Source organism: Pan troglodytes, chromosome 8, assembly GCF_028858775.2.
Source record: "Pan troglodytes isolate AG18354 chromosome 8, NHGRI_mPanTro3-v2.0_pri, whole genome shotgun sequence".
Lineage (NCBI taxonomy): Eukaryota > Metazoa > Chordata > Mammalia > Primates > Hominidae > Pan > Pan troglodytes.
In genome coordinates, this window is record NC_072406.2 from 104059849 (window position 1) to 104082084 (window position 22236).

General features: G+C 37.1%; 1 protein-coding gene across 3 annotated transcripts in view; it reads left to right on the forward strand.

The window, feature by feature from the left end:
• TNKS2 (tankyrase 2) overlaps positions 1-22236 on the forward strand; it is a 65136-nt gene that overhangs the window by 18468 nt on the left and 24432 nt on the right. For 2 of the 3 annotated variants that reach the window (XR_010146983.1, XM_016918849.4), the window contains exons 4-14: positions 646-682; positions 857-932; positions 1314-1408; positions 3669-3735; positions 8379-8565; positions 9646-9767; positions 12285-12376; positions 12465-12543; positions 15217-15388; positions 18164-18252; positions 21942-22087. Coding sequence is in view for 2 of the 3 variants with exons in the window: in XM_016918849.4 (XP_016774338.1) it covers positions 646-682; positions 857-932; positions 1314-1408; positions 3669-3735; positions 8379-8565; positions 9646-9767; positions 12285-12376; positions 12465-12543; positions 15217-15388; positions 18164-18252; positions 21942-22087 (1162 nt within the window). In the remaining variant the exon portion in view is untranslated. Of the gene's footprint in view, positions 1-645; positions 683-856; positions 933-1313; positions 1409-3668; positions 3736-8378; positions 8566-9645; positions 9768-12284; positions 12377-12464; positions 12544-15216; positions 15389-18163; positions 18253-18286; positions 18367-21941; positions 22088-22236 lie in introns of all 3 variants that reach the window. The other variant, XM_009458936.5, reaches the window with a different exon arrangement.

The following is a 22236-nucleotide window of genomic DNA, read 5'->3' on the forward strand; positions in this document are numbered from 1 at the left end:
TCCAGGCTCAGGTGATCCTCCAACCTCAGTCTCCTAAGTAGCTGGGATTGCAGGCGTGCCTCACCACACCCAGCCAATTTTTGTATTTTTTGTAGAGAGAGGGTTTCACCATGTTCCCCAGGCTAGTCTCTAACTCTTGGGCTCAAGCGATCCGCCCACCTCAGCCTCCCAAAGTGCTGGGATTACAGACATGAGCCAATACACCCGGACATTTTTAGGTTTGGAACAAAGTTGTAGATACATTTTGTTTCTCTGTTATAAAAATAACATACTCATTTTAGGAAATTTGAAGGGAAAAAGGGAAAGGTCACCAATAACTTATGACCCAAGATAAACTTTGTTAATATTTTGGTATATTTTCTTTTGGGCTTTCCTGTTCCTGAGCATATTGATTTTATATAGTTGAGGTTGCCTTTCATTATATAAAATAGAATCTTTTTTTTTAATCCCATAGCAAAGGTATTTCATGTTTGCTCTTCATGCAAATATTTTTAAACTACACAATATTCTGTTAATGAACTATTTTCCATTTATTGGAAATTTGTTTCCAAATTTATCTACTTTATAATTCATTGGGCATCTTTTTGCATAAAACTCATTAATTTTTCTTTTTAATTTCTATACTTTTTTTTTTCTAATTCACAGGTGAATATAAGAAAGATGAACTCTTAGAAAGTGCCAGGTACGTACTAATGTTATAAATATGTGACAGGAATACTTCACCATTAACTTTTTCTTTTTTTTTTTTTTACAGTAAGCAAACTTTAAAAAGAATTTTTTTTTAATGATTACAGTACTTATCTTGAGGAACATCTGATGAGGAATGCAAATTACTAATACTTTTTTTGTATTCTAGGAGTGGCAATGAAGAAAAAATGATGGCTCTACTCACACCATTAAATGTCAACTGCCACGCAAGTGATGGCAGAAAGGTACTTCCTTTTGCAACTGAGTTTGTGCTTATCTCCTGGTAACATGAAGATAAAGATGTGTTTATCTTATGATAAATTGAAACATATTTGAAGAGAGTGCTGATGTTTTAAGTGTTTCAGTATTTTCAGTATTTCAAATTCTTAAGCCTAGTAAAACTTTATTGATGATAAACAGTTATTTGCTTCCTATATGCAATAGTGAATTTATAAACTTGTATACTATGCCTTCAATATATATGTTGGATTTTGTAAAACCAAATTGATAACTACTTAGCGAAGTTATAATTGGATTTTCTGGTTTTATATTTGGGTTTTTTCCCTCTCACACATTTTATTCAACCATTATTTGAATTTCATTAATATATTCGATTAATATTTCAGTCAACTCCATTGCATTTGGCGGCAGGATATAACAGAGTAAAGATTGTACAGCTGTTACTGCAACATGGAGCTGATGTCCATGCTAAAGATAAAGGGTAAGCATTTGAACAAAAACAAGGACTTTTTAAATGTTACCCTCTTCTTAAAACAATCTTTGTAACCTTAGAAAAATAATATTTTTTACTAAATAACATTAATATATATTGAGCTTTTACAATGTACAGGTTGCTCTGAGGGCGCAGGAAATTATAAAACCTTAAGCCCACAGCTCATAGAAGGTTTACATTACACTTCAGAGGGCATGAAAAGATACCTAAGAATACAATGAGGTCTCTACCAAGTGTTGAGTCATAGAGAGGGATAGCACTGCAGGAGTTCCCAGGAGGGAACTCTCAGTGATGGTTGACTGGAGTGGTTGGGAAATCCCTCAGAATGAGGTGTGACTTGACCTGGACTGTAAAGTCAAGTCTCAATTCAAGAAAGCAGAGTTTGCGGGACATTAGTCTGTAAGACAATTGGGATAAGTGGGGGCTGCTACAGCAAACGTTAAAGCACATTTAAAAAACAGTGACTAGACTAGCTTTGCTGGAGCAGATGATTCACACAGGAGACAAATGAAGTTTAGGATTAGAGAAATAGGTAAGAACCAGGTTTTGGAGGACTGGGTATTTAGCCTAAGTAATTCAGAGTTCACCCTGTGATCTGAAACAAAGGGGATGATTATTCTAAAAGAAGTTATAGGAGGTGCGTTTGAAAGCAATGTGTTGGCTACATTGGAGAGAGAGGAGACTAGAAGCAAAAGCAGCAATTAGGAAAGTGAGCATTCTAGAGGTTTAAGCATAATCAGGATCCATAATAATGGTGGCAGAAGAAATGAAAATGAAGGCATAGATGCAAGAGATATTGCAGTGTAAGAATGGATAAGATTTGTTGAATGGATACAATGAGCGAGGAATAAAAGGAAAACTACATTTCAAGTTCTGAATGAGTTAGATCCAGTGATACACATACGAAATACAGGAGGCAAAATTGTTTGGAGGGAAAATGTTGAATTGACTTCTAGAACTCTTAGTTTTTTTATTTGTTTGTTGTGTTTTTTATTTTATTTTATTTTTTTTAGACGGAGTCTTGCTCTGTCGCCCAGGCTGGAGTGCAGTGGCGCGATCGTGGTTCACTGCAACCTCCACCTCCCGGGTTCAAGTGATTCTCCTGCCTCAGGCTTCTGAGTAGCTGGGATTACAGGTGCACACCACCACGCCTGGCTAATTTTCATATTTTTAGTAGAGACAAGGTTTTGCCGTGTTGGCCAGGCTCAAACTCCTGACCTCAGGTGATCCACCTGGCTCGGCCTCCCAAAGTGCTCAGATTACAGGCATGAGCCACCACGCCTGGCCTAGAACTCTCAGTTTAATGGGGTGATACAGGAACATAGTGGTAGCATCTAGTAGGTAGTTAGGAACAAAATTGGTGCTCAGGCAAGTGAAGAATCATATATTCAGAAATAGTAAGGAAAGCCATGAACCTTTAAAGAGAGGACTCATAGAACTAAAGACTAAATCACAGGTGACCATCCCTTACCAGAGTTTGGCATGATGGTGGCTATGGCAACATATTAGTGAGTTATCCCAAACGAGAAGGAAAAGCTTCAAGATAGAAGTCAAGATTTTAAAGTTTCACCGTATCTTCCCATAGAGAAAGTTCTTCCTCCATTCCCATCATGGAAGAATTGGGTTTCAGCTTATTAAGGATCTCAAAAAAGTTTTAAAAATGAGCCAGTATTTGAGCTAAGTCTGGAAAAGACGTGTAGAAATGAGCCAGAACAAAGGAGGGAGGGAAATCTATACCCAGGGAACAGTATGTGTAGAGGCATACAGGGAATTATAAGTTTAATATACCATTATTGAAGGGTAAGCCTAGAGAGGGAGCCAGATAATTGCGTGTGCCACGTTAATAAGTTGGAACCATCTCTTGAAAGCACAGAGTTATGGTGAAACTTACCTTTTAGAAAAATCTGCCTTTTAGACTTACCTTTTAGAAAAATCTGCCTCAGCTTGGAGCATAAAGTGGGGTGGGAGCTATTTCAATAATGCAGGGGAGAAATAACATAGGCCCAAACTAAGGCAGTGGCAGTAGCAGTGAAGTATAAAGGAACATGGATTTGAAAGAGACTTGGGAGTTCAAATTCTTAGGACTTAGGGTTCAAATGGATGTTACTAAATTTTGAACATTTTTATTAGAACATCACATCCATTTGCTATTTAAGTATAAGTAATTAAATAAATTTTAATTTATAAATTTCCCTAGGCCTAAGAAATCTATACTGAAACAGGATTTTTCCCCCCCTTCTCATTGTAGTGATCTGGTACCATTACACAATGCCTGTTCTTATGGTCATTATGAAGTAACTGAACTTTTGGTCAAGGTTAGTGCTCTTGTACTCTCCTAATTACTTTCTAGAGTTATATAAAATAACTTGAAATACATTAGTATGTCTGGGTTTCTTTTTATTTTCTGTGTTCTTAGTGCTTAAAACAGTAGAAGTATTTATAAGCATTATAAAATATAGGTGACTGATAGCTCAGCATTTGACTGCTTTGAGATTTTTGAGATACCATATGTTTTGTTTTGTTTTGTTTTGTTTTTTTGAGACAAGGTCTCACTCTTGCCCAGGCCGGAGTGCAGTGGTGCGATCTTGGCTCACTGCAACCTCCACCTCCAGGGTTCAAAGGATTCTCCTGCCACAGCCTCCTGAGTAGATGGGATTTCAGACAGGCGCCATCACGCCCAGCTAAGTTTTGTTAGAGATGGAGTTTCACCATGTTGGCCAGGCTGGTCTTGAACTCCTGACCTCAAGTGATCCACCTGCCTCGGCCTCCCAAAGTGCTGGGATTACAGCCATGAGCCACCATGCCCAGCCTGGATACCATATGTTTTTAAATGTAAAGTAGCACTGTCATCTTGCTACACATCATCTTGTGACGCATCATCTGAAATCCCATCTACTCAGGAGGCTGTGGCAGGAGAATCGTCTGAACCCTGGAGATGGAGGTTACAGTGAGCCAAGATTGCACCACTGCACTCCAGCGCGGGCAAGAGTGAGACCTTGTCTCAAAAAAAAAAAAAAAAAATCATGTAGAATAGCAGATGAAGTGATTCCATAATTTATAGCTAAAGGTGAAGTTTCAAAACTTTAAGAAGCAGTTTTTAGTGAATCATATTTTGTTAAAACCACCAGATATAATAGCAAGATTTGCCAGTTGTACTTCGAGTTGGAGCTGGCCGATTTGGTAAGGTTCACTTCTTCCAGTATGCTCAACAGCTGTTTAACAAACAGGTTCCCAAGACTAGGAAGAAACTTTTTTTTTTTGTTTTTTTGGTTTTTTGGTTTTTTTTTTTTTTTGAGACGGAGTCTTGCTTTGTCTCCCAGCCTGGAGTGCAGTGGCACAATCTCAGCTCACTGCAACCTCTGCCTCCTGGGTTCAAGCGATTCTCCTGCCTCAGTCTCCCAAGTACCTGGGATTACAGGTATGTGCCACCATGCCCAGCTAATTTTCTATTTTTAGTAGATACAGAGTTTCACCATGTTGGCCAGGCTGGTCTTGAACTCCAGACCTCAAGTGATCTGCCTGCCTCAGCCTCCCAAAGTGCTGAGATTACAGACGTGAGCCACCACACCCAGTCCAAAACTTCCTATTTTGATCCCTTTTAGATGAGAGTAGAAGATATATATTATCTTTGGAAGTGGATCCCAGGATGTTACCTATACCTTTTAACTTCTGTTACCCTGCACCCATTCTACTCCTTCAGCACTTTTCCCCACTTTCAGCAGCTGTTACGGGAAGAGAAAGAGGACACTTGTTTCCAGTGCCTCTTTGGTTCCTTTCGGGCCTGAGTCTTATGAAATACGTTTTCCCATAGAAACAACTTTATAATAATAATTAGATACTCTGAGTAGCATATTAAACTTATAATGTGGCTGTAATGTTATACATTTGTAACAGTAATGCTTTTGCTTCTTGTAAAACTGAATCTTGACTCCAGCAGAACATTTGAAAGTTGCTATGGATAAGAATGAAACATCAAACAGATTGCACTTGGACTTAAAGACAACTGAGTGGTATTTTCCTAAGACCTAGTATTTTACTAAATAAGAATGAAAGGCTGACTAGAGGTCATACCTACAGAGGGAGTTAGCTAACGTGAGGATGTAAGTAGTTACCAGGATAGTAAAGTTAAGCAAAGTCAGGAGAAAGCAAGTAGATAGGGATTGAGAATGCAGATTCTGAGCAGTGCTGAGTCAATTGGCAACACTTGCCTAAATAGTTTGGCTACCAGAAGCTGGCATTTAACAGCAAACACCCAGTGACTGCTTTCCATGACCAGGGCATTTGCTAGCCATGGAAGGCACTAAGACACGATCCCTGGACAAAGCATTCAAATAATGAAGGTCTGGCTCTAACAGGCACAAGAATAACAGGGAATTCTCTTAACATTCTTCCTCATAATCTCTGAATACTAGGAAGCAAGTAGACAGATCTGGCTAGAATGGAGGGAAAAATTATGTCAGATAGATTCATAATTAATTGAACCACTGTGCAGAGTGTTGACTGATATTTCTTTGCTTGGAAGGGACTGTTGGAACCTCCAGTAGGGCCTGAAGTTTCTATCTTTATCTTTATTGTGGTGCACACTTTTATGGTTGACTTGATAAAAAATTAGAAGGAATGCTTATCCAGTTTGCAGACTAACATGAAGCTGGGAAGGATAACTAATATTCAAGTTGATAGAATCAAGGCTCAAAACCATCTCACCAGGCTCTAAGCTTTGGGTGAAGCCAGTAAGATTAATGGGGCTCAGCAAGGACACTTAAGTTCACGAAATAAGTCGCACAAGAACAAGATGGGAGAGGAGAAAATACTTTGGTGTTTACTTCTTGTTTAAACAATAATACAGAGTTTTTAAATGACCCATTAACTCAATTTAAGTATAAATTATAATGTGACAACTTAAGCTGTCATAATTTTGGGCCAATAGTAGAATAGTATTGCAAGCAATATAATCATGGATGCACTGTACTCTGCACACCCAAACCACACTGGAATCTGTGATTTTAGGCTCTCGGTTTGGTTTGGTTTGGTTGTTTTTGTTTTGTTTTTTTTTGGTCGGGGGGAGAGGGTCTCACTCTGCCACCCAGGTTGGAGTGCAGTGGCACAATCATGGCTCATTGCAGCCACAACCTTCCCGGGCTCAGGTGATCCTCCCACCTCAGCCTCCCAAGTAGCTAAAATTACAGCTGTGGTGCCACCACACATGTTAATCTTTTTATTTTTTGTAGAGATAGGGTTTCACCATGTTGCCCAGTTTGGTCTTGAACTCCTAAGCTCAAGCGATCCACCCACCTCAGCCTCCCAAAGTGCTGGAATTATAGGCATAAGCCACTGCCTCTGGCCTCAATTATTTTTTAATGAATTTTTTTAACTAAAGTATATTTAGTTGAGGGCCACCACGATAATAAGTGGAAACCATCTGATATGAAAGATGAGTGCCCTTTATGATGTCTTTTGCTCCAAAGGCAAATAGATGAAAGTTAAAAGTGCATATTTTAACTTAATATAGAAGAAAGCTTTGTAACAACAGAAGTTCTCTAGTAATTATAAAAAGCCATGTTAGCTGCAAATTAGCTCCCCATTGTCAAAAATACTGAAAGAGTAAGAAGCTGGTTCACCTTAGTTGAATGCTGTAGAAGGAAATTTGTGTTTGATTGGTTAAACTAGTTTGACTTCAGTGGTCCATACTTAGCCAACTCCAGTACTTGGAAATGGCTAAAATTAAAAAGCCTAACAATACAAAGTGTTAGCAAGGATATGTAGCAACTGGAACTCAAACGTTGCCACGTAGCAGTGGAACTCAAATGTTGCTGGTGGCTGGCTGCATAAAGTGCGATAGCCACATTAGAAGACTCTTTGACAGTTTCTAATAAAGTTAAACATATATCTACCATGACAGCATATGTTCATAAAGAAATGTTTATGATAGCTGATTTGTAACACAGGTTGAGTATCCATTATCTGAAATGCTTGGGACCAGAAGTGTTTTAGATTTCAGATATTTTTTGGATTTGAGAATATTTGCATATATACTACATAATGAGAAATCTTGAGGATGGAACCCAAGTCTGCACATGAAATTCACTTACGTTTCATATACACCTTATACACATAGCCTGAAGATAATTTTATATAACATTTTTAATAATTTTGTGCACGAATTAAGTTTGTGTGCATAAGGTTAGGTGTGGAATTTTCCACTTGTGTCGTCATGTCGGTATTCAAAAGTTTTGGATTTTGGAGTATTTTGCATTTCAGGTTTTCAGTTGAGAGATACTCAACCAGCCAACTAGAAACAGTCCAAATCTGCATTAACAGGATGATAAATAAGCAAATTATGATATATGTATACTGTGAAATACTCCTCAACAATGAAAATGAACTACTTGTGCAACAACATGAATGAATCTCAGCAACATTATATGTATGAAAGAATCTAGACGAAGTACATACGTTAGAAATTTATATTCTTCTATTTTTATGAAATTGAAGAACAGATATATCTAATATGTGGCCAGAATGGGGGCAGGAATTGTCTATAAAAGGAGCATGAGGAAACATTCTGGGGTAATGAAAGTGTCTTGTATCTTGATTTGGGTGATGGTATCACAGATATATACATTTGTCAGAATTCATCAAAGTTGTATGTTTCACTGTATGTCAGCTATACCGCAAGAGGAGCATTCATTCTTGGAAGAGATGCAGGTTAAATCTAAAGCTTCGTTCGTAACTGTTCTTAAAAGTAGAAAAGTTAAGTAGACCCTTGTTGGTAGGGCTAGCAATCAGCTACTGTTTTTTCCATTGGGAAAAATGTATACTCATTCTGAAATAATTGGCTCAAAAAGTGAACTTTGGGAACATAACCTGGTTTAGCCTGTATGATGTTAAATTACACAGTACGAATAATTCTGAATTCTTTTAAAAATTGAACATTAAATATATGCTTTTTGCTCTCCAGCATGGTGCCTGTGTAAATGCAATGGACTTGTGGCAATTCACTCCTCTTCATGAGGCAGCTTCTAAGAACAGGGTTGAAGTATGTTCTCTTCTCTTAAGTTATGGTGCAGACCCAACACTGCTCAATTGTCACAATAAAAGTGCTATAGACTTGGCTCCCACACCACAGTTAAAAGAAAGATTAGCATGTGAGTATAAAATTATGAATGTTCAGGTAGGATATTATATCAATAAACTGGACATTTTTTCTTTCCTGTTTGTTTTTAGAAATGTTTAAATAATAGAATGTTTTTCTTAACCATGGGCATCCACTGTTGTTTAGCATATTTAATAATTTGGAAGTTTCTACTTAAGATGCTATGAAAAGAAAATATGTTTGTATTAATTTTTTCAAGTCAAGTTATATGCTTTTTATATGTGCTGTATTAGACTTATTAGATGGTATGCCTTTGAAATGAAAGCATTTGTTTTGTTTTCATCTTTGATATGATTTTTCTGTTTAATCTGTGAAGCTTATGAATTTGTGAAGTTAAAGCTTCATAAGATTGCCATCTTGTAAACAGTCTCCAGATCTTAACGTCTGATATTGTTGGCACCTGGGCCAAGTTCGGTTTTCTGTCTATAGCTGAAGTAGATGTAGTGAGAAATAACCACCTAGTTTGGATATGGTATTAGTGCATACAAGTAAGCAACTTATATTGGATTTATATTATCCTGCAATAATAAAGAATGATTGGTAGTTCCACAAGTCTGATGAGTAAAAGAGAATCTTAAGGAAAACCTCTTTTATTTTTTCATCATCATAGGTGGCTTTTGCAAATATCCAACTTGTCTAGTTCCCAGTTCCCTGATGGTTTGAGCAAAGCTGTCTGCTATAGCCACGATGTCAGTGTAGAGATCACTATTTCTTTACAGAGAAAAATTTTGTGCTTGAAATATTCTAAAACCTCTCCAGTCTAGGAAGATATTGTAGTACTCCAGATATCCCAAAATGAATTACGAATTAAAACAGACCATGAATCTGCCGTAGGCTAAACCTATGTATACTCTTGAGGCCATATGTCTATACAGTTGCACCGTAACTTAGGGGAACTGGAGTACCACTGTCTGTTTTCAGGGGTTAAATTTGGAGAATATCTTTAGAGCCTCAATCTGGCTATTTTGGAAGATTATTTTGAAAATAATTTCAAGGAAAATACTAGATGTCTTTTAGATAAGCCTTTTCAATTTGATCTCGTTATACATGTAAATGCTTTTTCTTCATCTAGATGAATTTAAAGGCCACTCGTTGCTGCAAGCTGCACGAGAAGCTGATGTTACTCGAATCAAAAAACATCTCTCTCTGGAAATGGTGAATTTCAAGCATCCTCAAACACATGAAACAGCATTGGTAATGTTTCAGATTTAAGTTTTTAAAATACAATAACCAAGAACATGCTAAACTAATCATAATATCCTACTTTTAGAACTAGCATTTTTTTGAGTCTATAGTTTTAAAAAACTACTGCCTATACAAATATTTTTTAAAAATTTAAACAGTACCAAAAAATAGACAACCTCACCCTGCAGAAGCCAATGCTATGATCAGTTCCAGAATCCTCAGAAAAAAAAAATTATTCATATTCTGACATGTATTATATGTAATGCTTTTATTATCATAAGTGATACATATAGTTTGCCTTTTTAGGGGTTATAAAAATGAATGCTTAGGTTAGAAAATTTGGAACCCAATGAAAATAATGAAAAATAAAATAAATACCACCATCCAGATGAAAACACTTGGTGTAGTCCCTTCCTTCTTCAAAATTAGATCTAGAATGTGAATAAAGTATTTTAGAGGTTACTTCCCTGATAGAGGTAATAATAACTGTGGAACTATGACAAAGTAGATGTAAGTAGAGAAGTCTAAGGAAAAACAGGAAAGATCTTGGAAGCTAATAGGGATACATGATAAAAGATAAGAGAGGGAATGGTAAAATCAGGGGCTACCTTAAAATTGAAAGGTAGAAAAAAAGAAACTTAAAGGTAGAAATTTAAAAGGAAGAAAGTAAATCCTGTTGCGTGAGTTGCAGAATGTGCTTCAGGTGAGAGAAGATAAGTAAGTTAATGTGTGTAGAAGCAGATTTAACTGATGGTAGCCTTACTTACCTAATATCTTTTATGAGAAGTTTTTTTCCTTATGCCATAATGTAAACTATGAAATTTATGTAGAAACCTACCTATAAAGCATTTTGGACCTTTTTACTGCTTGTAAGAAACTTCTAAATTTAAAAAAAAAATAGCAAAGCTGTAGACTAATAAGAAATGCTAGTACAAAATTAAAACCACAACAGCATTAAAACTGTACAAAGAAACATGGAAAGACTGACATGGAAAATTCTGGTCATAACTACTGTTAAGCAACTCGTTTTTGTAATTAACCTTAAAACACACTAGGAGTTGTGTTGGTGCGTAGTTATGGTGCAGTAGCAGTTTCTTACAGGTTCCCAGAGATTTACAGGCCCTGCTCCAAGATGGTGCAGAGGAGTAGGGTGTAATTTGAGGTGGATGTGATTTTTAAAAAAAGTCTTTAAAAAACCATGTCTGGTCTCTGCACTCTCATGATAGGTGTCCTGGGATGATTACCCTTAACCTACCAAAGGAACTATGTTCTCCAATTAGAATTGGTTTTATTTAGGGTAAAGGAATGATTTTGGTGACAGCAACATCAAAGAATGGATCTGCAGCAAAGTCATGAGGATCTGATAAGCTTTATGATTGATTAACAACAGGTTAAAATCAAAGAACAGATTTCATGTGTACTGTGTTTTTAGATGTATAGAGCAACTTAGCTGAAAAATTACCCAGAACTTTTATTCTATAGGTTTTCAGGTTTCAGTTTTAATTTAACATATATACATTGATTTAGTCATGTATCATTCAGACATTATTGAACACCTGTTGTGCAGATATTAGGCTTAGGCTTATAACTGGCAAGTCTCTACTTCCTGTCTCCTTTCCTCCTGGATACATCATAGATAGAGATGCTGCAGCCTCAAACTCCAGATTATATCATTTTCCACCACTGATTTTGCAGAGGTAATGCATGCTCCTTATTCTGCCGAAGCAACTAGTTGAGAGAGATATAAATACTGCTCAGCTGATCAGCTGTATCAGTGCTATTACCAAACAGAATCCAGAGCTGATGAGTGTTCTGTTATTTCCCTTTTTTTGTTTTTTGAGATGGAGTCTTGCTCTGTCGCCCACGCTAGAGTGCAGTGGCATGATCTCAGCTCACTGCAACCTCCACCTCCCAGGTTCAAGTGATTCTCCTGTCTCAGCCTCCCGAGTAGCTGGGATTACAGGCACGTTCCACCACGACTGGCTAATTTTTGTATTTTTAGTAGAGAGGGGGTTTCACCATGTTGGCCAGGCTGGTCTTGAACTCCTGACCTCAGGTGACCCGCCTGCCTCAGCCTCCCAAAGTGCTGGGATTACAGGCATGAGCCACTGTGCCCGGCTATATTCTGTTATTTCTTCATGTAAAGAAACCTCAACCTTTGCCAAGGGTGTTTTCTTAACCTTTAAAATATTGCATGAACACAATGCTACTTGGAAACAGTTTTGAAAAGAATATTGGTCACATTAAGGTTTTCATCACACCAGTGCTAGCTTTTTCAAAGATACAGGACAACTGTAAAGTTTGATTGGAATATTTAATAATAGATATTATCTGATAGGTAGGATTTTCAGGTTCTGTCAGAATTTGGTAATTGTTGTAATTCAATCAAAAGTCAAGAGCAAAGTTGCGTCAAAAGTAAAACAAAAAGATTAAATAACTACTTGATTGTTCTTGATTGGAAACACGAATGTTCTTAAAATCAATTATGTATAGTCCTTGATTAATGCTGCAATTTAAATTATTTAGCATTGTGCTGCTGCATCTCCATATCCCAAAAGAAAGCAAATATGTGAACTGTTGCTAAGAAAAGGAGCAAACATCAATGAAAAGACTAAAGAGTAAGTATACATTTAATGATTAAATATTATTGAGATTTTACTCTTTTGGAAAATATATTCACTGTCTGGCTGATTTTTTCTCTCTAAGATTCTTGACTCCTCTGCACGTGGCATCTGAGAAAGCTCATAATGATGTTGTTGAAGTAGTGGTGAAACATGAAGCAAAGGTATACTTCCTTTTTGGTAATCTTTGGTAATCCAATGAGTTATTTTTTATTTAGCAGGTGAAATGCCTGACTTCCTAAACTATTTACTTTCTCATAAGTATTACTTTTTTTTTCCTTATAATCTATGCTTAAGAATTGTCCTGCAGGTAACCTTTTCTATATCTAATTTTTGCTAGAACATCTATGGGTTTATTCAGATACACATTATTCCTGTATGTCCTCCCTCCTCCATTCCTTTTAACCACAGCCCACAGGTTAAAGTTATTCTTAAGGACTTTTCTGACCTATCATCTTTTCTAATCGTCTTTTCTCACCCATATCTTCTAATTCTTGGTTGTCATGATAACTTCTGTTATTTACCCCAACCACCGTTTTTGTTTTTGTTTTACCCTCTTATTTCTGTAACTAAGCCAAAGGACTTGAACGGAAGGAAATATATTATTTAAATAATTTGACTAAAAACATAATAGCTCCCCATGTTGGTAAGTTACTGTTCTTTAGTTGGCATTTGTGCACAAAGCATTTTATTCACCAAATATGCTTTCATCAAGGCTAGAAATCATCTCTTACCCAGAAACTTTTAAAAGTACTACTCAGTAAAAGATATACATAGCATCTCAGATTGGAAGAGATGACAGTAGTCACCTAATTCAGCAGTTTTTACAGTTTTTAGCCACAGATCCTTGCCTCCTTCAAACAAAATCTTTAGTTGAAATTCAGTATACTCTATAACAGAGAAAGAATAGATGTGCTGTAGATGAAGGGAGAGGAATAGACGCTCTTCTCCTTGGATGGCCCCTGAAGCGCTTCCATAAATGAAATTTGCAGAATAGTTTATTCTTACTGTCCTTTCTTGAGTTTCCATTCATTCAAGGAACGATTTAGAGTTCTCCAATTTCTTTTTGTGTTGCCTCTCTGTGTCTTAATTTCTCTTTGATTTGGGGGAATTCTTGATAATGTATAATCTTGATCTTTCCTATTGTAACGTATTGAATAAAATAAAGTTTATTTCTGCTTGACTGCTTGGCATATCTTGTCTCTCTGTTCTATATCTGTTTGTTGATTGCTGTTTTCATACTTGTGGTACATTACTTGAAGAATATCTGGATACATATTGAATTAGAGTTGTGACACTCAATGAAACAATCTTGACTAGGGTGACCAACCATTCAGTTTTGTCCAGGACTTCAGGTTTTTTGGGAACACAGGACTTTCAGTGCTAAAACCAGGAAAGTCCTAGGCAAAGCAGAACAAGTGGTCACCCTAATCCTAACACAAAGTGGTACCCAAATAGTTTTGTTTTTTTTTAAGTGGGTATTTTTCACATTTCAGCGAGTTAGGGTATGTGAATAAATAGTTTGATTGTCCTAAGCATTTTAAATCCATTTTTCAGGCCCTGTAAGCATGGAGACAGCTATTCATACTCTAGTTTTAGGTTCATTGAGGTCTTGATTATATTCACATTCACATATTATCTGATTCCATGAATATGAATTGGTCAGTGTCTCAAAACACACTAGTGTCCACAGGATTGATTACTGAGGAACTTAATTTCTTAGCTATGTTGAAGAATTATTTCCATAGCAGGGAGGTAGGGATAACGTTGGTGGAGTCTTACAGGTGATTTTTTTTAATTGTGAAAAATTTCAAAGATATAACCAAGTAGAAAGAATTTTGCAGAAAATACCTGCCTACCACTTAGATTCTATTACTAACATTTTACTCTAGTGTTTTATTACATATCTTTCCATTTTTTCCTCCATCCACCAATATATCTTATTTTTTCACACATTTCAAAGTAATCTGCAGACTATTCCTCCTAAATACTTCCACATGCACATCAACTAGAGTTTAATCTTTGTTTACAGTTTTTCTTTAGATGTAAAATGTGCAGTGAAATGCAGAGATCTTAAATGGATATTTGCTGAATTTTGACTAGTATATACACCTATGTAACCAAAACTCCTGTAGAGATATAGAACATTATCTCATGGCAGAAGTAATGCGCAGTCCCAGGCCGTCTCCACTTTGACAGATAACCATTTTATTTTTTCTGACATAAAAGTGCGTTCTAGGCCTTGACATACATGGAATCATACAAAATGTACGCTTTTGTGTAAGGCTTTTCCCACATTGTATAATGTTTTAGAGATTCATCCATGTATCAGTAGTTTGTTCCTTTTTATTGCTGAGTATTCCACTATGTGACTATTCCATAGTATGTGTATCTATATATTTTAGGTAATAAATAAGGGAGAAGATTAAGCCTATAGAAATAAGCATTTTAATGCTAATTTATCTCTGGCTTTGTTACTATTGTCTATCTCGGGGTTAAGCTTTACATTTCTACACTTTAGAGATCCATAAAAATAGATGAGTTCAACTTTCTTAGGCAGTGTCTGGCTCTAAATATCTGTGAATGCTTTAATGATAAACACAACTACTATTCAGCATCTTGCATTTAACCCAAAATTGAGTCTTCCTTCTGATAGTAGCCTTCATGACTTGGTAAATTTATTCTCTAGATTTGAGCAAAAATACTTGCTTTGGCATTGGATAATAGGCCTCATAAAAGAATTGAGACTTAAAAGTAGTAAAAAGTGTTAAATACATGATTGTATGGTTTTAAATTTTGCATTGCGGGCTAATTTCAATTTTTTCTGCTTTGTTAAGGTTAATGCTCTGGATAATCTTGGTCAGACTTCTCTACACAGAGCTGCATATTGTGGTCATCTACAAACCTGCCGCCTACTCCTGAGCTACGGGTGTGATCCTAACATTATATCCCTTCAGGGCTTTACTGCTTTACAGATGGGAAATGAAAATGTACAGCAACTCCTCCAAGGTATTACATGCTTCCATGAAATTGATTTTTTTAAATTAACCTTTAAAATTTTTTCACATATCAGGTGTTATAGGTAGGAGTTGGTAATAAGAAAAATTGAGAATTTTTGTTTATTTCTTCTTAGGTTATTATACTTTTAATCAGCTGAATATCCTCAGTCCCCAAATGTCATTAAGTGATAATTATGATTTTTGTTCCAGTAGCATTTTCTGCCCAGTTTCTTAAGTTAAATAGATGGCTTTCAAGTTTTTATCAAGAAAGTTTTAAGAGTAAGATAAAATGGTTGCTATTTATTTTTAAAGAAAGGAATTTTTAGATCCTACATATTCAAGGCAGGTAGAATTTGTATAAGGTAGCCAACTATTTGGCTTATTGAAACATTTAGCAACTGAATACACTCATATTCATTACGTCTTAGAAGATTTAGATCAAATATCTACACACTTGGCATAGATGAAACATCTCAGCCCAGATATCTGGTCCCATAAATTATAAAGTATTTTTGTCTACATCTCTACTTTTATTAGAATTTGATGCAGTAGCTTTGACATCTGAAAGCTCAGATGAGAAAAATGTAATAGATTAAGCTTTTCTGTCTTTAACAGTAAATCCTTGATGATCTTTATGCCTTTGTTCTGGGAACCACGTTTTGAGAAACACTGCTTGAACAGATGAAAGCAGATTGATACAACCTCCTGGAATCTACCAAAACTGTGAACTTACAAGACTGTTTTCAAGATCCCCATTACTTCCCCCATACATCACACATTGATTTCATTGTCAATTTTTGGGATAATAACACTGGTCCTATTCAGTTGGCTAGTGATAGAATGTAAAGTCTTGTCAATTTTATGCTAAGTACCATTACATATAGCTTTTTACTTGCCTTTCCAACTAGTTTCTTACAATAAATTATTGAAGTGGAATTTCCAGGTCAAAGGGTAGCATATAATTGTCAAATTATCTTCTGTTAATAGAAAGCTGGTATTTAGCATTTTACAGTCAGAATATATGAAAGCACCTATTTTCTGTCAGCACTAGATGTTACAATTCTTAATATTTTCCTTGAGTGAATACGCATGTGTGAATTACAGAAGTAATAGATTTTAATGCTAACTATAAAAGTCTCATCAGTGTAGCTCTCCATTTCCTCTCTGCCTACTAGCAGATGGAAAAAAAATGATATTTAATCTGCATTTCTGATTATGAGTAAGTTTGAACATAATTTTAATGTGTTTATTGCCCATTTCTCTTTTTTTTCTTTTTTCTTTTCTTTTTTTTTCCAAGCAGGGTCTCGCACCGTCGCCCGGGCTGGAGTGCAATGGTGCGATCTCAGCTCACTGCAACCTCTGCCTCCTGGGTTCACATGGTTCTCCTGCCTCAGCCTCCCAAGTAGCTGGGATTACAGGTGCACACCACCGCACCCGGCTAACTTTCTGTATTTTTAGTAGAGACAGAGTTTCACTATGTTGGCCAGACTGGTCTCAAACTCCTGACCTTGTGATCCCCCTGCCTTGGCCTCCCAAAATGCTGGGATTACAGGCATGAGCCACCATGCCCGGCCTTTCTTTTTTTTTTTTTTTTTAATTTTTATTTTATTTTATTTATTTATTTTTGAGATGGAGTTTCACTCTTGTCACCCAGGCTGGAGTACAGTGCTGCGATCTTGGCTCACTGCAACCTCTGCCTCCCAGGTTCAAGTGATTCTCGTGCCTCACCCTCCTGAGTAGCTGAGAGTGCGCCTAATTTTTGTATTTTTAGTAGTTACGGGGTTTTACCAGGTTGCCGAGTCTGGTCTCCAACTCCTGACCTCAAGTAATCTGTCTGCCTCGGCCTCCCAAAGTGCTGGGATTACAGGCATGAGCCACCACGCCCAGCCAACCATGTCTCTTTTTTGTATGTGTGAATTTCTTGTTCATGTCTTTAGCTCATTTGTTGAAGTGTTTCAAAGTTCTCCTTTCATAAGAACACCGTGTGTGTGTGTGTGTGTGTGTGTGTGTGTGTGTGTGTGTAATTTTTTTTTTTTTTTTTTTTTTTTGGAGACGAAGTTTCACTCTTGTTGCCCAGGCTAGGGTGCAATGGCGTTATCTTGGCTCACTGTAGCCTCAAATATATTCTCTTAAAAGATGCATGTTACAGTTTGGTTTTTTCCCATTTTGTTCTTGTTTAATGCTGTTATTACCTGACATATTTTTCCAAATACCAATTTTCTTTTTTTGATGCTGCTTTTGATGTACTGTTCAAAGAAGCTTTTTTATTCCATGTTATGAAAATATTCCCCCGTTTTCTTCTAGTATTTTTAGGGTTTAATTTTTCATACTTACATCTTTAATCCATCTGGAGTTTACTTTGTTCTAAGGTGCAAGGTAGATGTTTTCCTTTTCTGACACTTTAAATGAGCTGTAAACTTAGAATTTCAGACCTGGAAATGATGTTACATTTCTACTAGTCTACCTTATGTCTTTAGAACTGAAAAAATCTGAGAACCAGGAAGTTCCAGTGACTTGTTCCAGTTCAGATAGCTAATTAATGACAGAACCACAGTTAGATTTCTGTTTGCTGTCTTAATTTAATACTTTTGCACCATTCCAATGGCTTGCTTATAGAGCAGGCCATCTTTAGTCATCTCCTTTATGTTCCTTTATATTGCTTACATCACATTTTATAATCATTATACACATTTACATATTTTGCTTATATGTGTTGTATTTCAAAGAGTTTTAAGAGAATCTTATTTTTCACTCCCCAACCCTCACCCCCCTTACTACCATGGAGATCTCGTACATAATCTACCAAATTGTAAAAGAACTTTGCTTTCTGATGAGATGCCTTCCATAAAGCTTGGTTCCATCTTCCAAATAGAGGTTAGTCACTCTTCTCTCTCTCTCTCTTTTTTAGAGGGTATCTCATTAGGTAATTCAGAGGCAGACAGACAATTGCTGGAAGCTGCAAAGGCTGGAGATGTCGAAACTGTAAAAGTAAGATACAGTGTTACGTTTCTGTTAACTTTGGGTTTTTATTTTGACATTGTTATTTAATCTGTACTGTTATAATGAAGAGCCTGGTTTATTTGTATGGGCCTTGCCTTAAAAGGTCAATAATACAATCTTAATTGTTCTCTACAAATGAGTAGCTTTAAGTACTGAAAGAAAAAGACTTCACTTTCACCTGCATCCCAGTGAATATTACATTCACAAATATAAATAAATTCGGGTAATACCAAATGGGTTTTGCTTGAAGAACCTATTCATTTGTCCCTTTAACAGAATAAAGTTTATCAAATTATTTTATATTACTGTTTACGTATGACACATAAAACAAGAAAGGGGAAAAACAGTGTATCACTTCTGTCTATAGATTTCTTCTGATTTCTTCATTTCTTTACCCCATCTACCTCTAGGGATCCAGGGCTTAGTATAATAATAAATACAATGTTGCCACTTCTCTTTCCCAGGGCTTGCAACTTCAGCTCTTACCTGTTTCTCCGACAAGAGTCTTCCCCAGAGTAACCCTTCTTACTGTTTTGACTCTTGCTGTAGAAATATGTATGTAAAACTGGGCCCAGTGGCTCACGCCTGTCGGTAATCCCAGCACTTTGTGAGGCTGAGGCGGGTGGATCACCTGAGGTTAGGAGTTTCAGACCAGCCTGGCCAACATGGCGAAACCCCGTCTCTACTAAAGACACAAAAATTAGCTGGGCGTAGTGGCATGCACCTGTAATCCCAGGTACTTGGGAGGCTGAGACAGTATAGACATCTCAGATAACTTCAGATTTGTTTTCTAAATTCATTTCTCACAGAAAAATGCAACTATCATGCAGTTTTATTATTTGACATGTTTTTATTTTGATCCTCATTATTCTCATTCCCTTAAGTAGGAGGCTAATAGGATATCGAAAGGAGGATTTTGTTTCTATTACTACTGACTTGTGGAAATACAAATTACTTCAGTTAAAAGGTTGTGAACTAATTTTTTTTTTCAGGAAACATGAAAATTAAGTTGAAAGCAATTAGCTGATTTTTTTTTTTTTTTTTTTTTTTTTTTTTTTGCTGTTTGTGGGAAGGGAGAGATACAGAATTGTAAATGCTCATTCTCTTACATATATTAAAGAACATAAAACTATATTTAGTAAACATGTTAAAGACTAAACTTTGTTTTTATAAAGATAGAGGGAGTCCAGAGGAGGGGATAGATAAAGAGGAGATGAAGTTGGGGGGCAGGAAATGGACTTAGGGAACTCAGTAATGCCATTGGATTCAGGAAAACCTGTGCTAGGCATCAGGCTTTCTTCCCTCCCCTCTGCTTTTAAAATCACTTGATGGACATTTATCTCCATCAGCCATTCTTCTTATCTACCTCCAGACAGATGGCTCTGTACGAATCACTGGGACAAGAACATCTGCGTATTACCTAATGAACACTTAACTGTTGTGCTCAGTTGTGTTTGTTCACTGATAATCCACCAGGCTGGATACTTTATTCGACACATGCTATTAGAAAACCTATCTCAGAGTGGACAAAATTAAACTGACAGGTAAAGAGTAGAATGGCCTGTGATAACTACCAAACCAAGCAGCACCTGGTACACGTGTTAAAAATAGTCATTTCTAGGAACCTGACTTGAGACCCACTGAAATACCATCTCTTGAATGGGGCCCTGAATCTGTATATCTAGCCAGATCTTATTTGGGAAGCACAGAAGAGCTTTTTACCAGGACAATGATTAAACCCCTTGAGGTAAACCCACTGATAGTAGGCTCCTTTATTTTATTGAGCTTAGGTTATCCCTGTTTTGGGAGTAGGTTAGTAAAAAGGGGGAAAGAGTTTTTACTAATATGGATATATTCTTTTTGTTTGTTTGTTTGTTTGTTTGTTTGAGATGGAGTTTCACTCTTGTTGCCCAGGCTGGAGTGCAATTGCACGATCTCGGCTCACAGCAACCTCCACCTCCCGGGTTCAAGCGATTCTCTTTCCTCAGCCTCCCGAGTAGCTGGCATTACAGGCGCCCGCCACCACGCCCAGATAATTTTTTGTATTTTTAGTAGAGACGGTTTCACCATGTTGGCCAGGCTGGTCTCGAACTCCTGACCTCAGGTGATCCACCCGCCTGGCCTCCCAAAGTGCTGGGATTATAGGCGTGAGCCACCGTGCCCGGCCTAAGATAGATATATTCTTTTGACTCTTTAAGCACTCTGATTTATTATCTATGTTGCTTTTCTTGCCCAAACTTTGATACTTTTCATAACTACACTTCCTCCTCTGAACCAAAGAGCACAGAAAATTGACTGTTTTCTTAATTCTCCCCAGGACTGTATAAACCATCAGCATTTTTTTTTTCCTTTTTTCTTTTTTGGAGATGGAGTCTGGGTTGGTCACCCACGCTGGAGTGTGATGGCACGATCTCAACTCACTGCAACCTCTGCCTCCCAGGTTCAAGCGATTCTCCTGCTTCACCCTCCCAAGTAGTAGAGACAGGGTTTTGCCATGTTGGCCAGGCTGGTCTCAAACTCCTGACCTCGAGTGATCTGCCCGCCTCAGCCTCCCAAAGTGCTGTGATTACAGGCATGAGCCACCGCGTTCAGCCTAACCATCAGCATTCTATTAGTTATTTCATTCCACATGGAGTGGTATGGTTACTGAACCACCAGCATCAGCATCACCCAAGAACTTGTTAGAAGTGGAGATTTTTAGGCTCCACACCAGTTACACTGAAAATTTGAGGGTTGGACCCAATGCACATTAAAGTTTGAGAACCACTGCTCTAAAGGAGTACTTTTCAAACTTTAATGTATTTCCATATTACCTAGGGATCTTGTTAAAGGGCAAATTCTGACTCAGTAGATAGAGATCTGAGATTCTGAATTCTTAATAAGCTCCTTGGTAATGCTGGTACTACCGTAATCTCATGTACCTCTATGTATATTTGCCACAAAATGCAAGTTACACTTGCTGATGATTGGCACTTAGTTTACCTGTATATATATATAGTAGCGGTAATGATAAAATTTACCCTTGAGCGTTAGAAAAAGTAGAATATAAAGGCATACGTGAGACCAGGCACGGTGGCTCACACTTGTAATCCTAGCATTTGGAAGGCCAAGGTGGGAGGATCCCTTGAGGCCAGGAGTTCGAGACCATCCTGGCCAACATGGTGAAACCCCGCCTCTACTAAAAATATAAAAATTAGCCAGGTGTCCTGGCATGTGCCTGTAGTCCCTGCTGCTCGGGAGGCTGAGGCAGGAGAATTGCTTGAACCCAGGAAACAGAGGTTGCAGTGAACTGAGATTGCGCCACTGCACCCCAGCCTGGGTAAGAGAGTGAGACTCTGTCTCAAGAAAATAATAAGACAAAAAAAAAAGGCATGGATGAGAGGACCAGAGGGATTCCCAGTAAATGACAAGGTGAAATAAGAATACTAAATAGTTTCTGAGAATACTGATTTAATGAGACAAGAAAATAAGTCAGACACTTTGAAAATTCCTACTAAATGACTTGAAACAAGAAATAACAATATGTAGATGTAGTATCATGTATGTTGTGTTTTGTCCTTCAGAAACTGTGTACTGTTCAGAGTGTCAACTGCAGAGACATTGAAGGGCGTCAGTCTACACCACTTCATTTTGCAGCTGGGTATAACAGAGTGTCCGTGGTGGAATATCTGCTACAGCATGGAGCTGATGTGCATGCTAAAGATAAAGGGTAAATGCCAATGATTGTTATGGACTCTCTTCCTTACTTTTACTTGACCTTTTTAGGAAAACCTGGAAATATAATATGTTTTATTTTTCAAGAAAGCCTGTTTCCTAACATTGGCCTAAATATTAAATAGAGCTTCTTAATTTCAATTA